This window comes from Aphis gossypii, chromosome 3 (assembly GCF_020184175.1).
Source record: "Aphis gossypii isolate Hap1 chromosome 3, ASM2018417v2, whole genome shotgun sequence".
In the NCBI taxonomy this organism is placed as follows: Eukaryota; Metazoa; Arthropoda; class Insecta; order Hemiptera; family Aphididae; genus Aphis; species Aphis gossypii.
The window spans coordinates 1,378,932-1,402,733 of record NC_065532.1 but is presented as its reverse complement, the minus strand read 5'-3'; the positions used below and the strand labels follow the sequence as shown (position 1 = coordinate 1,402,733).

The window sequence follows — 23,802 nt, the reverse complement described above, 5'->3', positions numbered from 1 at the left end:
TCTAAATCTAATTCTAATACATAAAAATGTCTTCATCTTTTGTACCTATTATTATACTTTTATCAATCAAATGTTTTGTTTTTTACAGTAAAAAACAACAAAAAATTCTGTCAGCCACGTGCATCCAAAGGTTTTTATATGATACACAACAAGATAATATAAAAAGTATCATACCTATCATCATATAAGTAATTATGCATGAGATCATATGTTAAAATTTGAAAGACTCATAGTTAAATTGTTTGTAAAATTATAATTTTCACAGAGAAAATAATCATTTTAGATTAATAAGAATCTCTGAATAATAATGTGCTAAAAAAACCTTACAATTCATTATCTACGTTGTACAAATTATCTAAATTGATTTTTTAACTTGATGTAAAATAAACATTCCTTGCTTATATAAGTGTATACTTTATCTAAATTTACCTTATCTTGGGTCATTTTAGATGTAGATTAGGTAAGTAGGTACGTACACCCGCACATCTAAATGTTATTATTTTACATAAATAATTTGACTTTGCGTATAATATTCTAGTTTTACAAACATAAAATTTTTCTTCTAATAATTTACAGAACTTAAGCAAATTTGAACTCAAATTCAAATTTTTTTTTATACTTCTACATATAAGTACCTATAATATTTATTCATTATTAGTAAAAACTAAGTAATAATATTGGTATCAGTATATTTCTTAGATACCTACTTTAAATATATTATCTCAAACTTATTCTGATTGATAGTTAAAATGTATACACTTATATTATTATACCTACTTATGTAAATCGGGATATCCGAAGTGCACTTTTTACCTAAATTAAATTGTCGAATTGCACTTAGATAATAGCCGATCTGAACACGGTAAAAAAAGGTAATGATCGAACTGCAATCGGGTTAAAAGCAGATATTCAAAAAATAATCTTAATACAAACACTAATTTTCCTTACCACTTAAAATGCAAATGATTGGCATACTAATTATTATTTTTTTTTATACTTTTTAATTGTATATATAATGTATATTATATTACAAGTATATATTATTTGATGAAATTATTTTTTGCATACATTTTAAGAAAGTGTATTATGACATAATATTATATAGAACTACACTGTCTAAAAGAGATGTGTTCGAATAATAGATCATAGCTTGATATTTCTTTAAACATTACCTATTTTTATTTTCAACTAAAATGAGCGCAATTCGACCCTACCCATGTAAATTAAATAAATTGGCAACGACCGATAAACAAGTTTCGAACGGGCCGAATATCCAATAAATCACAATTGAATGTATCGTCTGTAGCTGTCACAATCGCGAAGCATACATTATAATATACAGATATCGAAACATTGTGTTATTTATAACTATATATGTAGGTACCTATAGGCATACGTATTTTTCCGTTAATTTATTATTATGTACTTCATATAATTCATTTATTATTTATACAATTAGATTGTCAAATAATATATAACATTATATTACGTACCTATACCTACTAATGCTTAAAACAAATCTGAAAAAATAGATTGAAATAATTATTTTCTTACAATTATCGTTTATCATTTGTATTTTTAATCAATCGAATTAATTAAAATTAAATTTCCTCATTAATCATTCGTGTTATAATACAAGTTAGGTACTTATATTACATTTAAAATTTTTTTTTTATAAAATATAAAATAATCAATATTAAAAAAAAATTAAGATATTTATAGGCTTAAAACTAGTATATATATTTTTAATTTCCTTGTTTATAGAAACTGATAATTTAAATAATAGGTATGTTTTAAGTTTTTATGATAATTATTTTTAAAAATAACAAAGATTGTTATAATTTATAATGTGTTTTATCAAAATTTGAACTACTTTTATTTTAAAATTAAATCTAAACTTTTTTTCATTTCCAGTATTTTGTTTTACATTAAAATATCATTACTAATTCTTACTTTTTTTTTTTAGTTACTTTAAAAATTATTGGTTAAATATTAACTACGTACATCCATTTGCTTCGGAAAACTTTTCTTAAAGTATAAAATCGGAACATTAGTGCTGCCCCTAAATGTGTATGTAATGACAGACACAAAATAAAAAATAAATAAAATCAACACATCATCGTATAAGCAATATTATTTAGCAATATTTTCATTGCTTCACTTAGAATCTAAAATCCAGCCAGCATGACTTCTAAGTTTTGAAAACTGGCTAAAAATACTGTAGTAAGTTGAGTAGGTACTGTGATATGGTTATATAATTTAATAATATTTTAATTTACAAGTACACATAACAATTAATTTAAACTGTTTTCAGCAGTTCTTATATTAATTATAAAGATATGGGTTATAAATTTAAAATAAAAAAATTATTCTGTGAATATAATTATATTATATTAATATTAAGTATATGTTTATAATGATAACGAAAAAATATTCATTGAGACACTCAAAATATAATTTTGACAGGACAATACAAATACATTTATATTTTGAAAGTTGGTATGGAACAATTCAATTTACAAAATGATTTAACTACATACGATTCATTTAACACAAGAATTTATTATTTACAAAAATATATGTACAATTTAATATATTTAAAAAAAAATAGGATACTCTTTTCGAAGTATAAAATAGATATTTTGGAATTTCTTTTTTCTTCAATAATTGTATTCTATTTTACTCATAACTCATTAAATAAAAACACGGATCTAAATCTACATGGACAATAATATTATGGTAACATATTGAGACAAGTCAAAATTTAATAAAATAAATAAACAAACAAAAATGTAAGTATAATATATAATATAACAACTGTGTAAAGTAATATTTTGGTCGGTTTTGATTGTAGGGGTGAAAAAAATATGTAATTTATAAATAAAAAAAGACTAGTACATGAGCATGGTGTTTAAAACAATATAATATATATATACCTATATATATATAACATATTATGTTCACTGGTTGGCGTACAAAAGCTATAAAATAATAAATAAGTAAAAAAAAAAAAAAAAAAATGGGACACAATACTATAATAATATTATATGAATTGGGGTTCAATGAGTGTGGTGATGACTTAACGGTAAACGGAAACGGTGGTTGTGATGGAATCGATTAAGAAGGGGTGGGGAAAAGATATGGCAATCTCAAACAACATTAAAAAAACAAAAAAAATCGATGTCTTAAATCGACGAACAACGATATACCTATATTAAAGAGACATCAGACGACGAATTCCGAAAATGATTGAATTTATTTTTCTGGTAATACGCGTTTAAAACTAAATAACAGATATATTCGTTTGAAATTTCGACTGAACGTAATAATAATATATTATATTACGGAAAAGTTAACGGTATCCATATGTTAAATAAAAAATTCTCGTCACGTCCATAATGTTGGCATAATAATTTAATACTACATAATTATTATTACTACGATTACAACATTTATCCAATAAAATGGATCTTAAGCCGTTTTAACGTTGAAATTACGTAAATGTAGGTAGGTATATGTAAAATATATTTGTCGATTATGTCGGGGATCTCGTTTTATGCTTGTCTGTGGCCAAAGAGTGTATAATGTATATATTATCTAATGTGATTGTGATATTACGTAATACCATTTTATATCCGTCTTAAGAGGATGTACTTCGTCGATGTGTTTTTTTACATAAAACACATAATAGTAGTATAAATATTTTTAGTCTATAAATGAACCCGTCAACTGCAGTAATGGTGATTATTCGATTTGTCTAGGTATGTTTCATTGAGGGAATATATAGTTTAGCAAATAAAACGTTTACCTACCTACCTACCGCGTAAAACAATCGCACAATAGAAAACATTTTTATTAAAAACAAAATTCGTAAAAATGGATAAACCCCCTCATTCGATAAACGCACAATAGTAAAATAATAATAATAATATATACGTAAATATATATATATATATATATTAATATTTAATAATAATAATAATAACTAATAACTAATAACTATTAATAATAATATCTTTGGGCGACGCTATTGTGTTTGTGGGTGAATGGGTTGTGTGTGTGTGTGTGTGTGTGTGTGTGTGTGTGTGATGGGTCTAGGCCGAGGCCTACCTGCACCCGCACCCGAGCACTTGCATATCCTGGTAGTTTTTAAGCACCACTTTGTTATCCTCGTCTAGGTACAGCATGGATATGGATGCCAACTGAGTAGGTACACAACACGCTTTGGGTACGGCGGTGGGGTTCATGGAGTTGACCAACGTCTGGACGATGGCATGGTTGGTGGAGTTTAGGTGTTCGGCCACTGGAAATGGACAGTCGCCATGGCAGTAATAAGCGTCGTAGCCGGGTGGCGCGACGATCCAATCGTCCCAGCCGACGTCGGTGAAATCCACATACAGCGGATGCCTCTGGCAGATGTCCCGGCCGCCACCGCCGTCCTTCCGCCGCTTTCCGCCACCACTCCTGCCCTGTTGCTGTTGGCCGGCACCCGAAGAGCGTTTCCGCCGTGGCGGGCCGACGGGACGGCTGTTCTTGCCATCGTCCGAGTACACGAGCAGCGCAGGCCTGTCGGCAGCTCGCAACTCGAACGTTTCAGGTATTGGGGCCCGGACGTTGGGGCCACCGTCGGTGAGCGTCTCGATCAGCAGTCCGTGATTGCCGGCCATCCACCGGCCACCGTGCTGCGACCACCGCTCCAGAGCGGGCGTCACGTCTAACGTGACCGATGCTTCTCCGTCCTGTCCCGCTATCGACGCGTCCGGCAGGTCTACGTACTGCGAGTCGAGCAACCGAAGCACTGGCTTCGACACTCCCCGGACACCTGGTTGAACGATATCGTGTACGAGTACTTGCACGCGGCCCGGATTTCCGGCAGGCCGATGCCGCGACGGCGTCAGCCTCAACTCAGCCGCGGTTAGCCATTCGCCCTCCGGCAACGGGTCGACTGCGAACTGTAGCCTGTATTTACGGCACTTTGGCTTTTTTGGTTCGGACTCTGTAAAAAAAATGAAACGCGGAATACATCAATACGCGGTATAAAATAATATTATGAGATAATAACTTTGAGTCGGTAAATAACACTAAAATATTTCAAAGGGAGAGGGATTAATGCAAACAAATTAGTATATTAAATATTATTAAGTTAATGATTTGAAAAATCGAAAATATTGATTGTGTAACGTTTTATCTTACACTTTTTCAACCCTACAAAATCAAATACATATTCAATTACTGTAAAACGTTTAAAACTGTTTGTTATTAATTCATACTCCACCTAATATAATTTTCATACCTCCCTACCACCTCCAAAAATTGGTTTTGGGTACGGCCTTGTCCCTATTCTTGTATTGCATACTAGCTATAAGGATTTAGACAGTTACACGTTTGTGTCAACTAAATGATTAAATCAAGGAATATTTTTCAGTAGTTAAAATCATTGTATATAAATACTGGGCAATTAATTTAAAAAAAATAAATAGATCAATTAATTATAATTTTACAGTTATATATGGGTGAAAACACAATTTTAACTTAACGTATTATTTTTCAAATTAAAAGCGAAATTGTTACAATTAATTATTTAATCACGTTCATAAGTTAACATTACATAATATACTACCTATATTATTATTTAAGTACAAAAGTTAAAAACAAATAATTTTTAACTAGCAATATTTCCTCTCCTCCTCCTTGATGTATTATATTATTATTGTGTAGTTATGTGACGAGTTGATTTATTGTTTGTAATCATTTAGAATATGATGATCAAAGTATATACATTATATATTATATTATAGTATATTACAAAGTAAAAATTCACCAGCTATCTCTGGTCGCTCTGATACCTCTATAAATTTCAAAAGATCATAAATAAAATTCAATATTTTATATATTATTATATACTTATTAAAATATAAATAATCTGTTTCCGATTACAAAGTTCAAAAACAATAGCTAGGCACAATTAAAAAAAAAAACCCAAAATCACTATGATAAAAATTAGATGAACAATTTTTTAGTTCAAATTAAGTGTTATATATTGCTATATAATAAGCCATATTAATAAAAAACTTTTTCAAATTTAAAAAATGTACTGTAGATAAATGTAATACATTTGAAAACGCTCTGTATATAATATAATTACCACAGTGTCATAGCTCATAAGTTTATGATTCGTTTAAAATTATCATTCAATCACTATGTCGAAACGGAATTTGTTTTTATAACAGGACAACGGATTAATATAAATTAATAATGTATATTTTTATATATTATATTCATTTTATTCCAATACAATTATCTCTCAATTGGTTTTGCTATGAAAGTGAACAACGCAATACGGAAATCATTTTTTTTTTTTTGCGTATACTACATGTATAGTATGTACTATGTACATTATACATATAGTGCATATATGTATAAATATAATATAATTAATAATAATTATAGTTTTATGTAATAATTATAATATTTACTAATTTAATCACATTTTAGGTTACAGTAAAAGTAAAATAAATATATTTTTTGAATATCGTTAGCCACACGCCAATATAGCTTGTAATTGTATTTATTACTTTGTATAAAGTATAAAAAAATCCCTCTCCATAAAAGTTACTATAATGGTTATAGTCTTTGAAGATTATTATATGGATTTACTATAATAATGACGATATACGTCTAAATAATTTAACTATTACAAGGCGATAAATAATATCAAGATACTAATCATATTTTATAACGAGAAAGTAAAAATAATTTTATAATTTTTCATATAATTTACATATATGTAAATTTGTAATCAAACATCTAATTTAAAAAAATAATGATGGTTAGTTAATAAATAAATTTAAAATACATATTAAAGTTATGAGCATTTCGAGAAAAATATATTACTCGAAAAATCTAAAGTTGTTTAGATTGTATAATATTGTTGTAGGTAATTTTATTATTATTATTATTTTAAGTTTTAACGCAAGGCATTTATTACACTTAGTGGTTCTTAATTTTATTAAAATATTAGAATTATGATATACCTACCATCATACAGCTTTTCTTATAAGTACCGCCAAATCACATAAATAAATCTAATATATTTACTAGGAGTTGAACCCCTCAAAAAATATCTGTGATTAAAATTTCAATTTTTTTTTCAATAAAGTAACCGTGAGCTTGGTTTTATGTTGTAATCATTTTGTAACTATTATATATACACACAATACCTATCTAGTTTGTGATTTCGTTATCGTTTCATTAATTATAAGTTATATTTGTTATAACATTTTATAATATTCAAATTTATAATCCTATTAGTTTGTATTTGTTACTACTATTACGTTCAATTAATTTGCAGAGCCATTCTGATAGCGTTACATAAAATGCGTGTTTTTATCAAATTGTTTTTTATTTTCAAATTATTCGACCTTATTGTACCGAACATATCACCCAACTGATCTATAGACGGACAAACTTTTCAACGTAATGAAATATAAACAACTAAGTATATAATCGCACAGAGTACAATATGTTTTTTCTTTAATTACCTAAGTCACTTAATTCTAACTAACATTTCATATTAATACATTACATTTAATTAATGCATTGGCTTGCACATTATGTATCATATAAAAAAAGTTTGGTTTTAATTGAAAATGTTTCGAACTAATCTAGCGAGATAACGACAATATTGACGTCGGCGGTGACTTACGAGTTACGTGATGTAAATTGCTTTGAAATAGTTGAATGATGCCAAGCCAACAATCACGATATCATCACATTTATAACATATAAGCTATTCCTACACAGCGTTGCCAGTAACAAATTAAATTTCTGTGGATTTACCCCTTCCTAAACTTCATCAAATATAAATTGTACAGAAAAATATGCAGGTCAAAAATTATATCCAATCATAATAGTTATTCTATTTTCTACAACAAAAGGGTTTATAGAGTTATATAACACTATAAAAAAATTCGAGTTTTGTTGAAAAAAAATAATATTCTAGAGTAAGACTATCTATAAAATTAAAGTTTTTTAAATCCATTCTAATTCAACATCTAAATCATTCAAGAAACCACTATTCCAAATTGCATGTACCTACTTATATAAACGTTTTGTCGTTTTTAAGAATTAACAATCAGTGAATAATGGTATATTTGATTTTTATATGTATAAATAAGTATACAATAAAACAACAATTTACTTAAAATATATGCTAGGTATATAATTATACATATACAAATAACAATTATTTTGCGTTTGTTAATACTTCCTAGTCCCTAATTTCTGATATAACTTATCTAATTGATACCAAAATTTGTAAACATTTTCTTTGACACTTAAGAGTGTTTATAGCTTTATTTTTAACTTAGCTATATAGTATATAAGTTTATAAGGCTGGTGCATACAGCAATTTTATTTTGGATCACGAAAATTAATTCTATATATATATATATAGATGTAAGATTAATGATTACCATAATTTCACAAATAAAAAAAAAACCTTTTTATAATATTTTATGTAATATTATAGTTTATATACTCAAAAAATAATTGACTTATTTCGGAAGAAAATTTTAAAGATTGTTCTTAGAAATCTAAAAAAAATTTAGAAATTAGTTTAAACAACATTAGAAAATATACCAAGTGCTATATCTAATCTATGGCAAACGATTGTCTACCTCGGCAAAATTAGTTCACAAAATATCGTTTACGAAAAAAAAGCCGATTCACTTATGAACTAATCTCAAAAAAAAAAAATTGAAAAATATGGTACTACATGAGTGTTATACATACTATTACATTGTGTAGATAGTGTATGTATAATGTATATAGTGTAGTATTTTTATATTTCTTCATTTTTTTCCATTTAAAGTTTATATATATGAATTATATCCTAAATATATGTATTGGTAAGTGGTGAAGAATGAGTGAATATCAATCTAGTTATATATTATATGTGGCCTAAATAAAAATTCATAGTCACCACGCCCACACAAATGTGTACATATTTTGTATTAACATGACGTTTTGTCCAATTTATAGAGATGACAATCCAAATTGACGACGAATTCAATCATACAATAAAGTGTTATTACAAAATTCAAAAAAATATCAATAGTCTCGTTATCGTATGTGTGCATACTCAAGTACATTAACTACTTATATATTATTTTATACGCTAAAAAATATTTGTTGATTTTATTTTTCATTTTAATATTTTAAGATGCATCAGTATAATATTAAACATCTTATTTGAAATGCAAAATGTGTTTGGATTATATCCCTTCAAATTCCACGAATCTTGCCTCTGGATATACATATTTAACGCAAATAAACTCTTCTTCAAACAGCAATTTGATCGAATTGCGCCATTCCACAAACTGGGACATTGTGATTAGATAGTATTGTAGGTATGTCTAGTGTATGGGATCTATGGGATAAGATACCTACGGCTCATAAAATTAATAATGTCAGAAATATAAATTTTTTTATTAAAAAATAAGCATATCTCGCGGTACATTTTAGTTAATTTATAAATGTTTAAAGAATTATATTTATATTAACATTAATAACAAATACAACCAATAAGTAGTCACAAATTTAATGTTAATTATGTTTATTATTACCTTGGTATGATTATAATTTAATCTAAATAGATGGTTACATTATCGAGTTAATTATGTAAATAATTGAGTTTTTAATTACATTTTAAATCCTATAGGTACCTAGTTATAATACAATTGTAATAAGCCAATTACTTAATTTTATAAAAGCTTGTTAATTGATATTTTTAATAACACGTTTAAAATTTAAAATCACCAAATATAATAACATTTATTTTTGAGATATACATACAATTAATACAGTTTTAATAAATAATTCACAAATACTACTTTGATAAGCATGTTATTTATCAAATTAAGTAATTTAATATAATTATAAAATTATTATATAATTTAACACAAAATAATGTGTATAAAAAATAGTTTATTAATTTTAAATTGATAAAATTAATAAAAAAAAAAAAGGAATTTTAAAATGATCAACATTTAATTAAGAAAATATTAACTATAAAATCTAATTTTTTAATTAAAAAAAAAATTAAATATTTCATTATGAAATTTTTTTTAACTAATTTAAGTATAGAATGCTTGTTATGTACATGTAACGTGTGGTTATGATAATTTTTAATAAAACATTTAGTTCTAAAAAAAATTCAAACAGCCATATAATTTTCTTAGTTTAATACTTTTGAAATTAAAATAAATATTGTACATCATTAAATATTCGTAGTTATTTAATGATTTTTCCATTTTGTACTATCGTTTTAATATATGAGAAAAAAAGTTAACCAGAAAAAATAAAGTATGATAAATCTGTGAATTTAAACGCTGAGCAATAAATTACTGTAAAAGTTAACATAAGTATAAGTGTAATTTGTAAGTTTATAGATACCAAAAAGGATGTTTCTACAGTCTATACTTTCCGGACATTGTGACGCCAAATCGAGACGACCAATAACGTCATTATTATCTTATAACAGTTATAACTGTTTCATACGTTGAAATTAATACGCACGTTGAACTTAAGAATTTTTATCCCACTTAACAAGATATTTACTCTTTCTGATAACGTGTGTGTATAGAGAAATACAATGAAAAACCCTCGTACAGTAAGTCACTAACTTAATATTATAATATATAACCATGGTGGTAGATAAATACAGTTTACCCATTTTTAAATGTATACAAAATACATATTATTATTGTCAATCACGCGGATATCTTTCCGAAGGAATAATGATTCTATATTTATACAATTTGTGATCCTTTATATATCAAATTAGTGGAATAATATTGAACAAGGAGTACCTAGAGTACGACTTATTCAATATTCTGCCAATTCATATACTTACAAGTAGTTGAGTGTTAGGTTCTAACCGTTTAATGTGTAATATATATTAAAGATTTAATCCATATAGCTATACAGATTTTCAATACATTATTTGCGGTTGTTTAACTATCACATTTTTTTGCAAATTGAATAATGTTTGAACTAGATATGTAATTTAATATTGTATAGCAAAACCACATAAATTAGGTAGCTAATTCATATACATTATAATACGTGTTATAGAATATTATAAAAGTCACGCGACTCATACTACAAGGACAATAATTCATTTTAGGTGAAATTTAAAGATGTCGACTATACACTCGATTCATTTATTTCGAAAGTTTATTTTATATTTTTCAATAATTTATCATAAATCGATTGTACAGTTCCGTGGTTCTCAATAAAAAATAAAAATAAAATAAGTATTTGGTATTTTAACAAACTCTATTAAGACAGTTTTTTGATGGTGATCTTACTATTAATAGAATACATCACAATTATGCAAAAATAAAATGATAATAATACAATAATTTTAAATTACATTCACGTGATATACTTATGAAAGTGATTTAGGTATATATAACAATATCAAAAAATGTATAGAAGTGTATACATTTTTTTCTTTCTCGAAGCTAGACCTTTTATAATAAATGTTCAGTGTTCACAATGTTTTTGTCAGAAGCATCTTAAACTAATCATACCAAATTATGACGAACACATTTTTAGGATGTTGTAAAAACATAATAATACAGCCTAGCATCAATATAATTTACCAACAATATAAGGGTAATAGAAAACATAGATGGCTTACTTAATATTTTTAAAATATAATTTAATTTTAGATTATTTGTTGTGAACGTTGTGAACTTAACCCTTTAACAAAATATAGAGAAATCATAAATAGGTACAAGTTAAATCACTTAAATCTGACTGATAACAATATACATAATATATTAATTAGATTATTGTGTTAAAATAATAATGTGCATATTCACAAATAGTTATTAAGTTTAAGTGACAACATTTTTTGGTAAGACTTAAAAAAATAGATTTATAACTGGGCCAAAATATTATATATAATATTATAATTATATCAGTGCACAGAGATAATCTAAGCAGACTAAAGCTATGTATTTGAAATTAATTATAATTTAAGTATAATAATATGAATGTAAAAAATATTTTTAATAATTTAGATTAACAAATTTAAATACGAAATAATTAAAACGTAATAACATTACTAGTTTACACATTAATAATATAAATTCATTAAAAACTATACTATACTACAATATTTAATTTATAATAACTAGCTAAAATTTTTATTTTTTTTTTTATTTATACTAACATATTTTACTCAAATTGTTATTTAACAAAATGCTTACCTATTTATTCACTCCGTTAATGCTAACACATAAATATTATAAATTATAACACGAGTATAGCTTAGATATAGTTATAATATACAATTTAAAATATTAATGTTAATAATAAGTAATATGCAAAATTTATTTTTTGGTAGTTACAAAATATAGGTTAGTTGTTTTAAGTACCTTGCTCATAATTTTAATAAGTATTAGATATTTTTGTCGAGCGGTTTAATCATAATTCATCGACTGACCTAAACCAGCGATATTACCAAATTTATAGTGTACTTGTATAAATTGTTACTTGTAATTTTATTATTCTAAAACAAAACAAAAAAATACTTTACAAAAGAGCAACTATTATTTTAGTATGAAACTAAAAACTGTATAACCTTGTTAAATCGTACATGAATTGATTCCGTATCGAAAAACTAATTTTTTTTTAAGTACAGTAATGAATGATAATATTTTATAATATAGGTTAATATATACTATACATTTTACAAATTTATAAATATTACTGATGAAAAATATTTAAGTTCAAATATTGTCATAAATATGTAGTTTTTTTTAATATAGGTACAATGTTTTTGATTAGGAAGTATACATTTAGCTAGATTAGTATAGGTATACCTACATCAAATTATGAAACTATGCATCTGTTAAATAAATTACATTTTTTTTAAAAAATGGGCAAAATTACTATCGACATATTGAAGTTGTTCCAATACTTCGACCCAATTATTTTTGTCCCGTGTTTCAGAGGGATTTTGCGTGTTTGCACACATTTTCCCACCATATACGTGCGTGTCAATAGCCTTCTATTTCTAGCCGCTCGCATGTTAATGTCTAATCAATGATTTGGACTCATGTTCGTTACAAATACAGTTATAATACAATCGCAATAGTTATTTAGTTTAAATATTGTCGTCTGCATAAGCTATACTATGCAGTGTACATATAACATGATTTACTTTTGTTATAATAATTCATAAGTATATAATATATTATAAATTATAATATAATATTACATAATAATATATATTTTCTCATATTATTATATTCAAGATCTGCGTACGCCATCTTCGACAAATATAACTATTATAGGCTGTCAGTATAATTTTTTAAATAATAAATGATATTTGAATTAAAACATTTATAAACTACATTATTTCATACATTTCATTACATACATTTATAAAAAAAAATGTTTTAATTATCAATGTTGGACAAACACTATGACCTTGAGCTTATATAGGCGATAGGTATAGTTTATAAGTGAATATACCATTTATTGGCATCAATTTTTTTTAAGCCTAATTCAAATCGTATTATGTCAACTTTAAATTTGACAGATAAAGAGATATTGCGAAGTACTATTATGTTATACAATAATTTTTATCATATTAATAAACATGAAGTGTATAGTGTATACTAAAAGTGCACTTTTAGGTAAGTGTATTACAAAATACGAATATTATAACTATATTACATACATACAAGGTGGTTTTTTTTATAAAAAAAACACTTATTTTCTTTAAAGGAATTAACATTTCATTTTTACATAGATATTTTGAAGTCATTATGAAGTAAAATTTTGAAAAACATAATTTTTATATTTTTTCTTTATATTTGTTTTATTTGGTTACTTTTTAATAGATACCATAGAATGTCCGTCACTCTAGTAATATAAATTTTAAACACTAATAACTAATTAACTAATAATTTAAAATTTTATTTAGAATTTCTTAGAAAAATATTCTGCGAAGGAATATATTGTAAGAAATATAAGAATACGTCTGCTGTCAATAAAAAAGTAAAATCCTAAAAAACTGTAATGACAAAAAAGTAATAAACAAAATTTTTTTTTAATTTACATACTACAAATTACGAGTATGTAAAAAATATTTCCAAAAACTAATTTTCGATTTAAATATTGTTCACTTATTAGGTATCATATTATTTAAAATTAAGTATTTTATAAGTCAAAAATAGTATGCCAGATTGATATATGGTCTGATGACGGGTGTCGTAAAATTGAAAACGTACACATGTTTAGACATTTTGTCAAAAATTGTCTCCAGATATTAATTAAAAACCAATATTATACATTAAGCTTAACTAAATGACCCAGAATTGATTCGAATTGATTTACAAACATACTCAAAATTATTTTAGATTTATTATTAAGTAAAACACACCTCTAATTGATCTAAACATAAATCTATACTTAAAGCTAAAATTTGTATATTTAAAATTAAAATATTACTTAGTGTTTTCTAATAAATTAATGTAAACTGTTAAAAATGTAAGACCAAAATTGAAGGAATGCTCTAAATTGTTTAAAATTTAATCAATAAAAAGTATTTAAAATTTTTGTTGTAAAATGTTATCATAATGAACTTCATGAAATAATTCTGATCATATATTTTAAACCTGAATACAAATAAAAAAAAAAATTGTTGGTATAACTTTCAATTGTAAATGTAATTTACAAAATGCAAGTTACAATATTTTTGAATAGGTAAATAAGAGTATTATTAAACAATGACAGCAACCCGACATTATTTTTAATTTATGATACATTAGTAGGTACCAATAAATATTTTACCTAATCAACGAAATAAAACGTTATATGTTACACGAAATTTAATAAATAGCCATACTGACCAGTATTCAAATTTATGAGTATTAGTTTAGAATTTTGATATATTCGAGAAAAAGTTGAAAAAAATTTAAAGCATTTAACCTAACCTATATAATACACTATTATTTTAAAAATGGTGCGTAAATGTTCGAGAACAAAATGCTATTTTTTCAAAGAAAATATGTAATAATTTTCGGAAAATCACATATATTTTTATACTATTTGTTATCATTATTATTCAAAGTTTTTTTTTTTTTTTTTTGTAATAATAATAATATTATTTGATATTTCAAACATGATACATTTTCGATATCTACATTCGTAACGTTTTTAACTATTATAATACATGTTTGACTGTTCTAAGCAACCACAAATTAAATAAAGGATGCAAATTGCATAATATACAATAATCATAGAGTATTTTTTTTTTAAATATGTTCCTTTAAGTTATAACTTACTGTAAAATAATTAACATTAAGTTAATGAAACAGTTCCTTATTTTCTTTCATTTATTTATATTAAAATTGAAAGAATCTCTTAAGTAAATTTAATATATGACGAATAAACTGAACATTTATATTAAATAATATAATATAATATTAATATAATCATTTAATAACACTTTATTTTATAATTATCAGATCTCCCAGAAAAATACAGAGTACAAATACTGCAGAACACTCCGAAAATTCAAAAAACTTACTATTGGAGAATAGCCAATAGTACAAGTATGATATATTATTTTTTCTGATGTACTACTTATGTATTTTAATAAATGAATGTTGAACCAAATAGGAAATGTTTAAAACGGGTTTTTTTCTTAATGTGATTCTTCTTATGTAATTTTAATTTCAAAAGTTTTAATATATTAGTTGATGAATTTAATAAAATAAAATTTGTATTTTTTGGTGTTATTTGTCGAGATAACAAATTTTTATATGCAAATTTAGGTGGCACATATTGTCTCATAATATAATAGATTCATTATATTACCTACCTATATACGTTTTACAAGACATGTTGAAACTGTAAATCACATTATAATATATTCGGTGTTCACGTCAATGATAATGACTGATACTTATATTAAATTTCGGTGTATTACAAACTGAAATGGAACTTACCTCTATGCAAGTACGTGCGGGCGGTATTCGCGGACTTGACATGGTGTCCCGGTAACGGTAAAGCCGTCGTGTCGAATTCGTACGACATTTGCATCCTATAAAGCTCCAGCATGGCGGCCGGTATCTCCACTTTGGACTTGTCCACCACCGGTCGACGCTTCATGCCCAGCGCGGCCAGCAAGTGCCTTTCCGCCTGGCCAGCGTCCTTGAACGCGGCTCTAGCGCCCGACGGTCTCGGCGTTTCGCCGCACACTATGCCTGATATCACAGCCACCATCAACAGCACACCGCTTATCATTGTCGATCAAGCACCTACGAAATCAGTAAACATATCGTTAATTTGTTTTTACGTTTAGGCAATAATAAATTATAATATGTTTTCTAACGGGTAAACAAAATTATATTGGTCGGATCAATTAGCCGAATGTGATTGTATCAGACGTTAGACACGTGCCTATAAAACATTAATCAGCGCATTTGCCACACTACACACGATAATAATAATATTATACGTACAATAATTATAATCTTTATTAGCTTCGATTTAATTATCATTATATTATTTATGTGCCATCGGTCTTGTTTAAGTCACGGTATAGGCACCTATATCAAAACGTTATATAAATACAAATTCCTACCTATTAATTATTGAAACTGTTTTAATTTTAAAATCACAATGTAATAAGTATGAATTCTACAACATGTTATTGGAACTTTCGTTTTAAATACATTTTACGTTGTTATTTTTTAATTCCAAACAGAAAACACAGGATTGTACTTTTTTAAATCATTTTTTATATAAGCAGTAAAAATTCAAAAATTCATTATTTTTATTTTTTGACAAAAATTATAATTTTAAATATTCAGACTTAAAATACTACTACAATAATATATTTGTATATATTCTAATAATATTTAGTACATTTTAAAAATCTCAACAGATATTATATTATTTTTATTGTTAATTTTAATAAGAAATTTAAAATTTTGAAAACAAATAGATCCAATACCTCAGTCAATACTTTTATGAATGAGAAATCCCCCATGTAATCTATTTTCAAATATTAAAATAATTTACTTTATAATATGACCATGACTATCATATTCAACTAAAAAAATAACTATTAAGTATCTGTAAGTTTCTGTATTTTTTTGATTAAAAATAATATAAGTGACTAAATATATAATATTTGAAGTATGGAAATAAGCTGTTTAATAAAAAGCACCTGATATTAACTATATATTAAATAAAATCAATATATTTATTCACAAATGAATTTTATTGTTTCAGTAAATTTTCATTTTCATTAAATTTTCAAATGAGAAAAATAAAAAAAAAACAAATTATAATTGGTTTTTTAAATGAAAATGGATAATTTTTCAAACGATTAACGACCAAATAAATGAAAAATATGTTTTTTATGTCTGTATCTGGGGCATTAGCTGAACGTTTTTCACTTTGACCAATTATAAATTATATGAATTATATCGACAATATATCGATTGTAACAATATAAGTGTACCTATTTATTATAACTATTAATATGATTACATATTATTATGATATTTGATTTATTTAAAAAAAAAAGTAAAACATAATTAATATCAGTAACCAATATGTATATAATATGAATTATTATTATTGAATTGTAGTTTTTTATAGGTATTTACATATTTTAAATAAACCTCGTAATAATTATCTAATGAACATATCTAATAAAAAAAAAAATACATTGATCAAGAATTTTGTTAAATGTATACACTTTTACAAAATATTATTCCACATAATGTAATCAAATTGAAGTAAAATTTAAAAAAATAATACCGCAGAATGAAGAGATTAGTCATCAAAAGGTCAAAGTCTAAATAATATTTCACGGAATAATAGTACATTTTATTTACAATATGAATTTTACTTTAAATTAATTAACAACAAGACCTTTAAATTAATGTATAATTAATAATAATAATTATTTTTAATTATTTGGACTTGTGCAGAGCAATTATTTTTTGGATACATATTTAATATAGTACTCGACACACGTACTGGTGAAAATGAAACCTGTATTTAATTGACCGGCTACCGTAAAAGGCTTATAATATTAGAGTTCAATTTACAATCTTCACGAGTAAAGAAATACGAAGACAACGAAAAAAGTGCAGCACGTGACAATCATTGCGATTTTATGCTTCATTGATAATAGTTTTCTTTTGTGTCATTCATTTTATGATGTCTAAAAACGTTTGTAATTAGTATTCTACAAAGCTAATCCATATATATTTTTTATATTCATTAAGTGCTGTGTTCAATTATATTGTTATTTTGAACAACGTATTCACATAAGATTCTAAGAAAATGTCTTTAGATCACACCCTGTCACCCTGATGTCCGTAGAGTTAAATTTAAAATCGTATACGTTTGAGTATTATTGCTTCATTCTCCAAGCACAAATATAAAGTTAGAATATAAAATAACCTACAAACAATAGATTAACTTAATTCGATGGATCACAAATAATTGGTGTATTTGCTCATAGATATATCTGTATATTACACCTTATTATTGAATTTAATTTAACTGAGAGGTCATTGCAGCAGTTCAAATGGTAGAAACATTAGGTTTTCATGAATATTCAATTAAATAATGTTCGGCGGTAGTATTATACCTACATGTTCACGTTATGGTATTGAAAATATAGTTAAATCATACACTATTTCATTCAATCGAAATATTATATGACTTGTAAAAACCAACTTTTTAAATAATTTCAAACACCTATTATAAAACATAAATAATTGTTTTTATAAAAAAAAAATTAATTTTAGGTTTGTGAGACTTATGTAAGATTTATAAATTGAAAATCCACATGAAACAACTGTGTGCCTCAATAATACTTTAACTAACGTCATTTAGCAGCACAATAATAAAGTATATCTATTACAATAATTATATAGGTATAACATAATAATTTACGCTATTATAACGACAAATTAATAATTTTATTTAAAATATAAAATTCAAATATAAATAATATTATATATAGATTTTTTTTTACTTTTAATAATTAAATACATAATAAGTTATTATGTTTTTAATGTCCACTATTATTTGTATTATAAAACTTTTTTATTTTTTTTTTAAGTTGTTTAACTTTATCGTATTTTATTACCACACTGTGCAATGCCTATTATTTCGAATAAATCGAGCGGGTGCACGCGCACGATGCAAACGTCTGAAATCATAATAATATTTCAACAATATTAGGTATATAGTTCATTGTACAAATACTGAAATATTACGCACATTAATTACAGATTATGCAAACACATATCATATATAATATGTAAAATTATCTTCGTTTTCAATTGATTACTGTTTTTCTAGGTTAAATTGTATTTTTAAAGTCTCGTTAGTATATGGTCAATGCATTTTTTGATCGATAAATTCAAATGGTGCATTCATATTTCTATACGTACCTACATAATACATCGTATAGATACAAAATACTATTATGATCCTATGCGGTAATCGTTTACAACACAAGAACGGTTTCAAGGTGGACAGATGACCTTTTGAAAAGTGACAATGGGTGTAATACGGAATCGCAAAATAAAAAAATCCATTACCACCGTGAAAGAGAAAGGTCACAACTATTGGTTAGATTAACGGCATTTTGGAACAGGTTGTTATCGTTACAGGTGCTTATATCGCGGAATGATAGGTACGTGCAAGTGAATACGTGATACAGTGCATACTGGTGTATTAGACGCACAAAACTTGACGAAATAACATGTTTTCAATACTATTTTCTGTTGTTTTCAGGCCGATTAACAAATACGCCAAGTGCTTGTATACAAAAACTTTCTTGACAGAGGTTCGGATTTCAATTTCGATCAACTTGAAGTCATAACCATCTATCAATATATTTTATTATATTATATGAAATAAACGCATTATGCTATGATTATTATTACCATTAATATATAGGTACATGTTTATTCGCGCGTCTATATGTTACCTATATCAAAAACTGATCGCGATAGGAAGGAAAAAACTAAACGACGAAAACTGAAATAAATTATTTCAGACTATAGATAGTGACGCAATTATTTTAGTTCTTTTTTCTCATACACACACATAGTAATATGATATTAAGTTACATACACTTCTCACGCGATGAACTGCGATAACGACTAGAATATTGGTAGTAGTCTCGGGCCCCCCAGACATCGCGGAGCCTATAGACACAAAACAGCACAGTGGTAGTAGGTACACGTGGTATTTTTTGAACTATTTTTTATTTTATGAAAAGCTCGCCAGTAATAGTAAGTAGAGCACACGACACGTACCTGTGACACGGTCTTTGTCGGTTTTCATGCCGACAAATATGGCCGGCGTATTCGTTCGTTGCACTAAATATTAACAATCTCGGTACGGCGCGGATAAGCGACACACCACAAAATCAATCGCAAATTTCATATATTTGTATAACAAAAAAAAAAAAAAAAAAATACTAATAAAACGGAAATCGATGTCGAAAGTTATTTTTACTGTATTCGATGACGGAACAATAAAATATTGTAATAAAATAATGTATGCGATTATTGATGAAGATCAGAGCAGGTAATCGCGTTAAGCATATTCCACGGTCGAAACGAACAAGACGTCATGATAATAACTATTACTATTAATATTATTATTGTAGTATTGTTGGCGTGATGGCGAAACGGAACTTTCAAACATCCGAAAAAAAATTTATTTTTTAATAAAATCGTAATACGAACAAACGCGTATTATTATTAACAGATAATAATATTATTTTAACAGCATGAACCCCGTCTGCGAACGTGTTTCCGTCGTCGTGTGGCACCCGACGCACAGCAAGAGACTGCGGCGAGAGTGAAAATAGTACCGCGCGGTTCGAGAGTGGCCCGTGAACTGATGACGAACGCTGATGCGGTTGCCGGCACGGCTGGCCGGTCGGCCGGGTTGGCGGCATAAGAGAGCTCCCACCGAGACCCGCTAGCTGTGGTGGCCACGCGTCGACGGCCGGCGGACGGACTGGCGGGCGGCCGAATGGGCGGCGGCAGCGGAGGGGATGGCGTGACCACCTATACGCCGACACCCTCCCCTCCGCGCTCACGCCATCCCCCTTTTTCGCTGCCCCCTTAAAAATAATATTATATTATGTATATTGTTATATCACGAGGATTCCTCGCCCTCGCCTACGTTGCCGATGACGTGCGCTCGACGCCACCGAGTCGTCGTAAGTTCTCTACGCGAATCCTGCCCTCAGCCGCCAGGACGTTATGATGTGTTGGTGGCTTTATTTTTTTTTTCCTGATACTTAAATTATTTTATTGTCTTACGTCATAATAATATGCACAAGGTGGTATTTCAAATTTCGATACCGATATCCGGTATTTGTTTACTATACTGGTATCAACGGTATAACCGGTTATGATGGTATAGTATTTTCGATAATCACTGAGAAATGATGGTATTCTCTATAATCTAGAACGTTTCCCATTATATGTTAAAATGTTCGTACTTAAAATATAGTACTGCAGTACTCGAACTCAATCCCATTGTACAAACAAGGAAATAAAATACTAAACACTATTTTTACATAATGAATATAAATTCAAAAGTTATCATGAATATGATACAAGGTTTTTGATAGCAATAGTGATTGCCGAATCATGATTTATCGATATTCTCAAAGCTTAAAACCGCCAGCTTAAGGTTGATTTTTGTGACATATAAGTATTTTATAGAGGTGAAAACATTCATCAACCAAAATAGGTCAGTTTTGATGGATATAAAACAAACATTACTGTATCCACCTTATATTTTATTTTCTCCACCTATAAACCACTTGTAAAATGTCTAAAATTAAATTAAAAATGTTATTCATTTGCAAGTATATTATATAATAACAATCTTTAATATTAATATTAGATATTTCTCCAAGCTTTACTCGTATATCCACAATTTCATTGTGATGAGTGGTGATAAGTAATTATGTACTAAATAATACAACTATCAGACTTAAAAAAATAAGATAAAAAGGTTGTTATATAGAAATAAAGAAAAAACTATAATATGACAAACAATAACTATTCAATTTACAGGAGTTTTGTACAATTGAAAATAATACAACTGCTTACTCAACTTATTAATACTTACTTATTAAAATAGTAAAGATAAGCTTCATTACCAAATTTATCAATAAAAACTAAGACTTTACACCTCATTTCATCATCTAAAAGGTTGATTTTCTAAAAAAGTCTTTTTTAAACTATAACTAGGTACAATATAAAATTAATACCCTTTGCAAATTGTTATTTTATATCCAATCAGTTCACTTGCAATAACATAGCTTTACGAATTGATTTAAAAATTTATAAAAAGTAGCTTATGTTCTGTTATCAGGGTTCAAGCTGACTCCATACCAAATTTCATCAAAATCTGTTGTATATAGTCTCAGAAACGTAACAGGTTAATAGAGTTACTTTTGCATTTTAATATTATTAATTATTACCCATGTATTATTTAGTACACAGTATATAAAGTATGGATAATATATATATATATATATTTAAAATATAGTCATTTTATTATCTTAAACCATGGTATTCGTATATAATAAAGATATACCTATGGAAAATAATTTATTTTTATTAATCTATTTTTTATATTTGTTATTTGAGAAAATGTTTTTTTTCCAAATTAAGTGGAGAGATAATTACAATTATTATTACATCTCTCCTCTCCGTTATCCTAATAGATGATATATATTAATACATAGATACACGATATAATATATCAATAACTGTTTTGGTGTTAACATGGACTCATGCTGTGTTGCTGACTGGTATATATTACGAAGTAACCGTTTCTTTATTGCACAGAATTATATGAGTATATAAAATACATTATAATGAATAAGAATAAGAGATAAGTAGGTATGACTGTATTACATATAGCCCTGTCAATTATGACAGTTAATTCAACCAACAACCATTTTGTGTTTAATATATTTTTATTATGATATGTTGCATAGTTGCGGCTATTGTTTAGTTTTTATTTCTACATAATATTTCTATATTATTATTAAAATTATATAACTATAACTATTACTATATCTAAAAATCATTATATTATTATTTTTCTTGACTAAGTACTTACTAATTACAATTGTTATAAATTTAAATTTGAAAGCTTATTTTAATGATGGGTACACTTAGTAATGCTAAAAAAAACATTTAAAAGTGAAATGATGATGACAATAAATAATAATAAGTTTAGTGTCATAAACTCATAACTCATAATGGTTGTACCGATGAAAAACACAGTCACGATTGATAAACTCACTATTTACATATCAATAGAAATATTCAACATGATTGTTCGTCGTTCTCGTTCTTGATTAATCTCTGTATAAGTGACGTCGAGACTTATTAAGAGCATTAAACATTTTATTGACCAAGACGAACAAAAACGTGCAGTTTATTATTGTCGCAGAAAAATATTTATCGACGAGCCGGATCGGATAAAACAATAGTACAATGGGATAAGATATCACTATTACTCCTCTTCGTCGTCGATTTATTTGTGCGTTTTCGACGTGAGCACTTGGAAGACATTTGTTACGAAATACTTAAAATAATAATGGGACCTACACGCGTATAAAATAAACATGTACCTACTCTAAACGCCTTATCGATTTGATCCACGTGCTCTTCGCGTCATCGGCAACATGTT

General features: G+C 26.7%; 1 protein-coding gene across 1 annotated transcript; it reads right to left on the bottom strand.

The window, feature by feature from the left end:
* Positions 1-2,541: 2,541 nt before the first annotated feature.
* Positions 2,542-21,046, bottom strand: LOC114123096 (protein decapentaplegic-like). The gene is made up of 3 exons (XM_027985958.2): positions 20,385-21,046; positions 16,035-16,346; positions 2,542-4,996 (listed from the first exon to the last, which is right to left on the bottom strand). Exons 2-3 carry the CDS (start codon positions 16,330-16,332, stop codon positions 4,107-4,109), a joined length of 1,188 nt encoding a protein of 395 aa, XP_027841759.1. The 5' UTR covers positions 16,333-16,346; positions 20,385-21,046; the 3' UTR covers positions 2,542-4,106.
* Between the last annotated feature and the right edge of the window lie 2,756 nt (positions 21,047-23,802).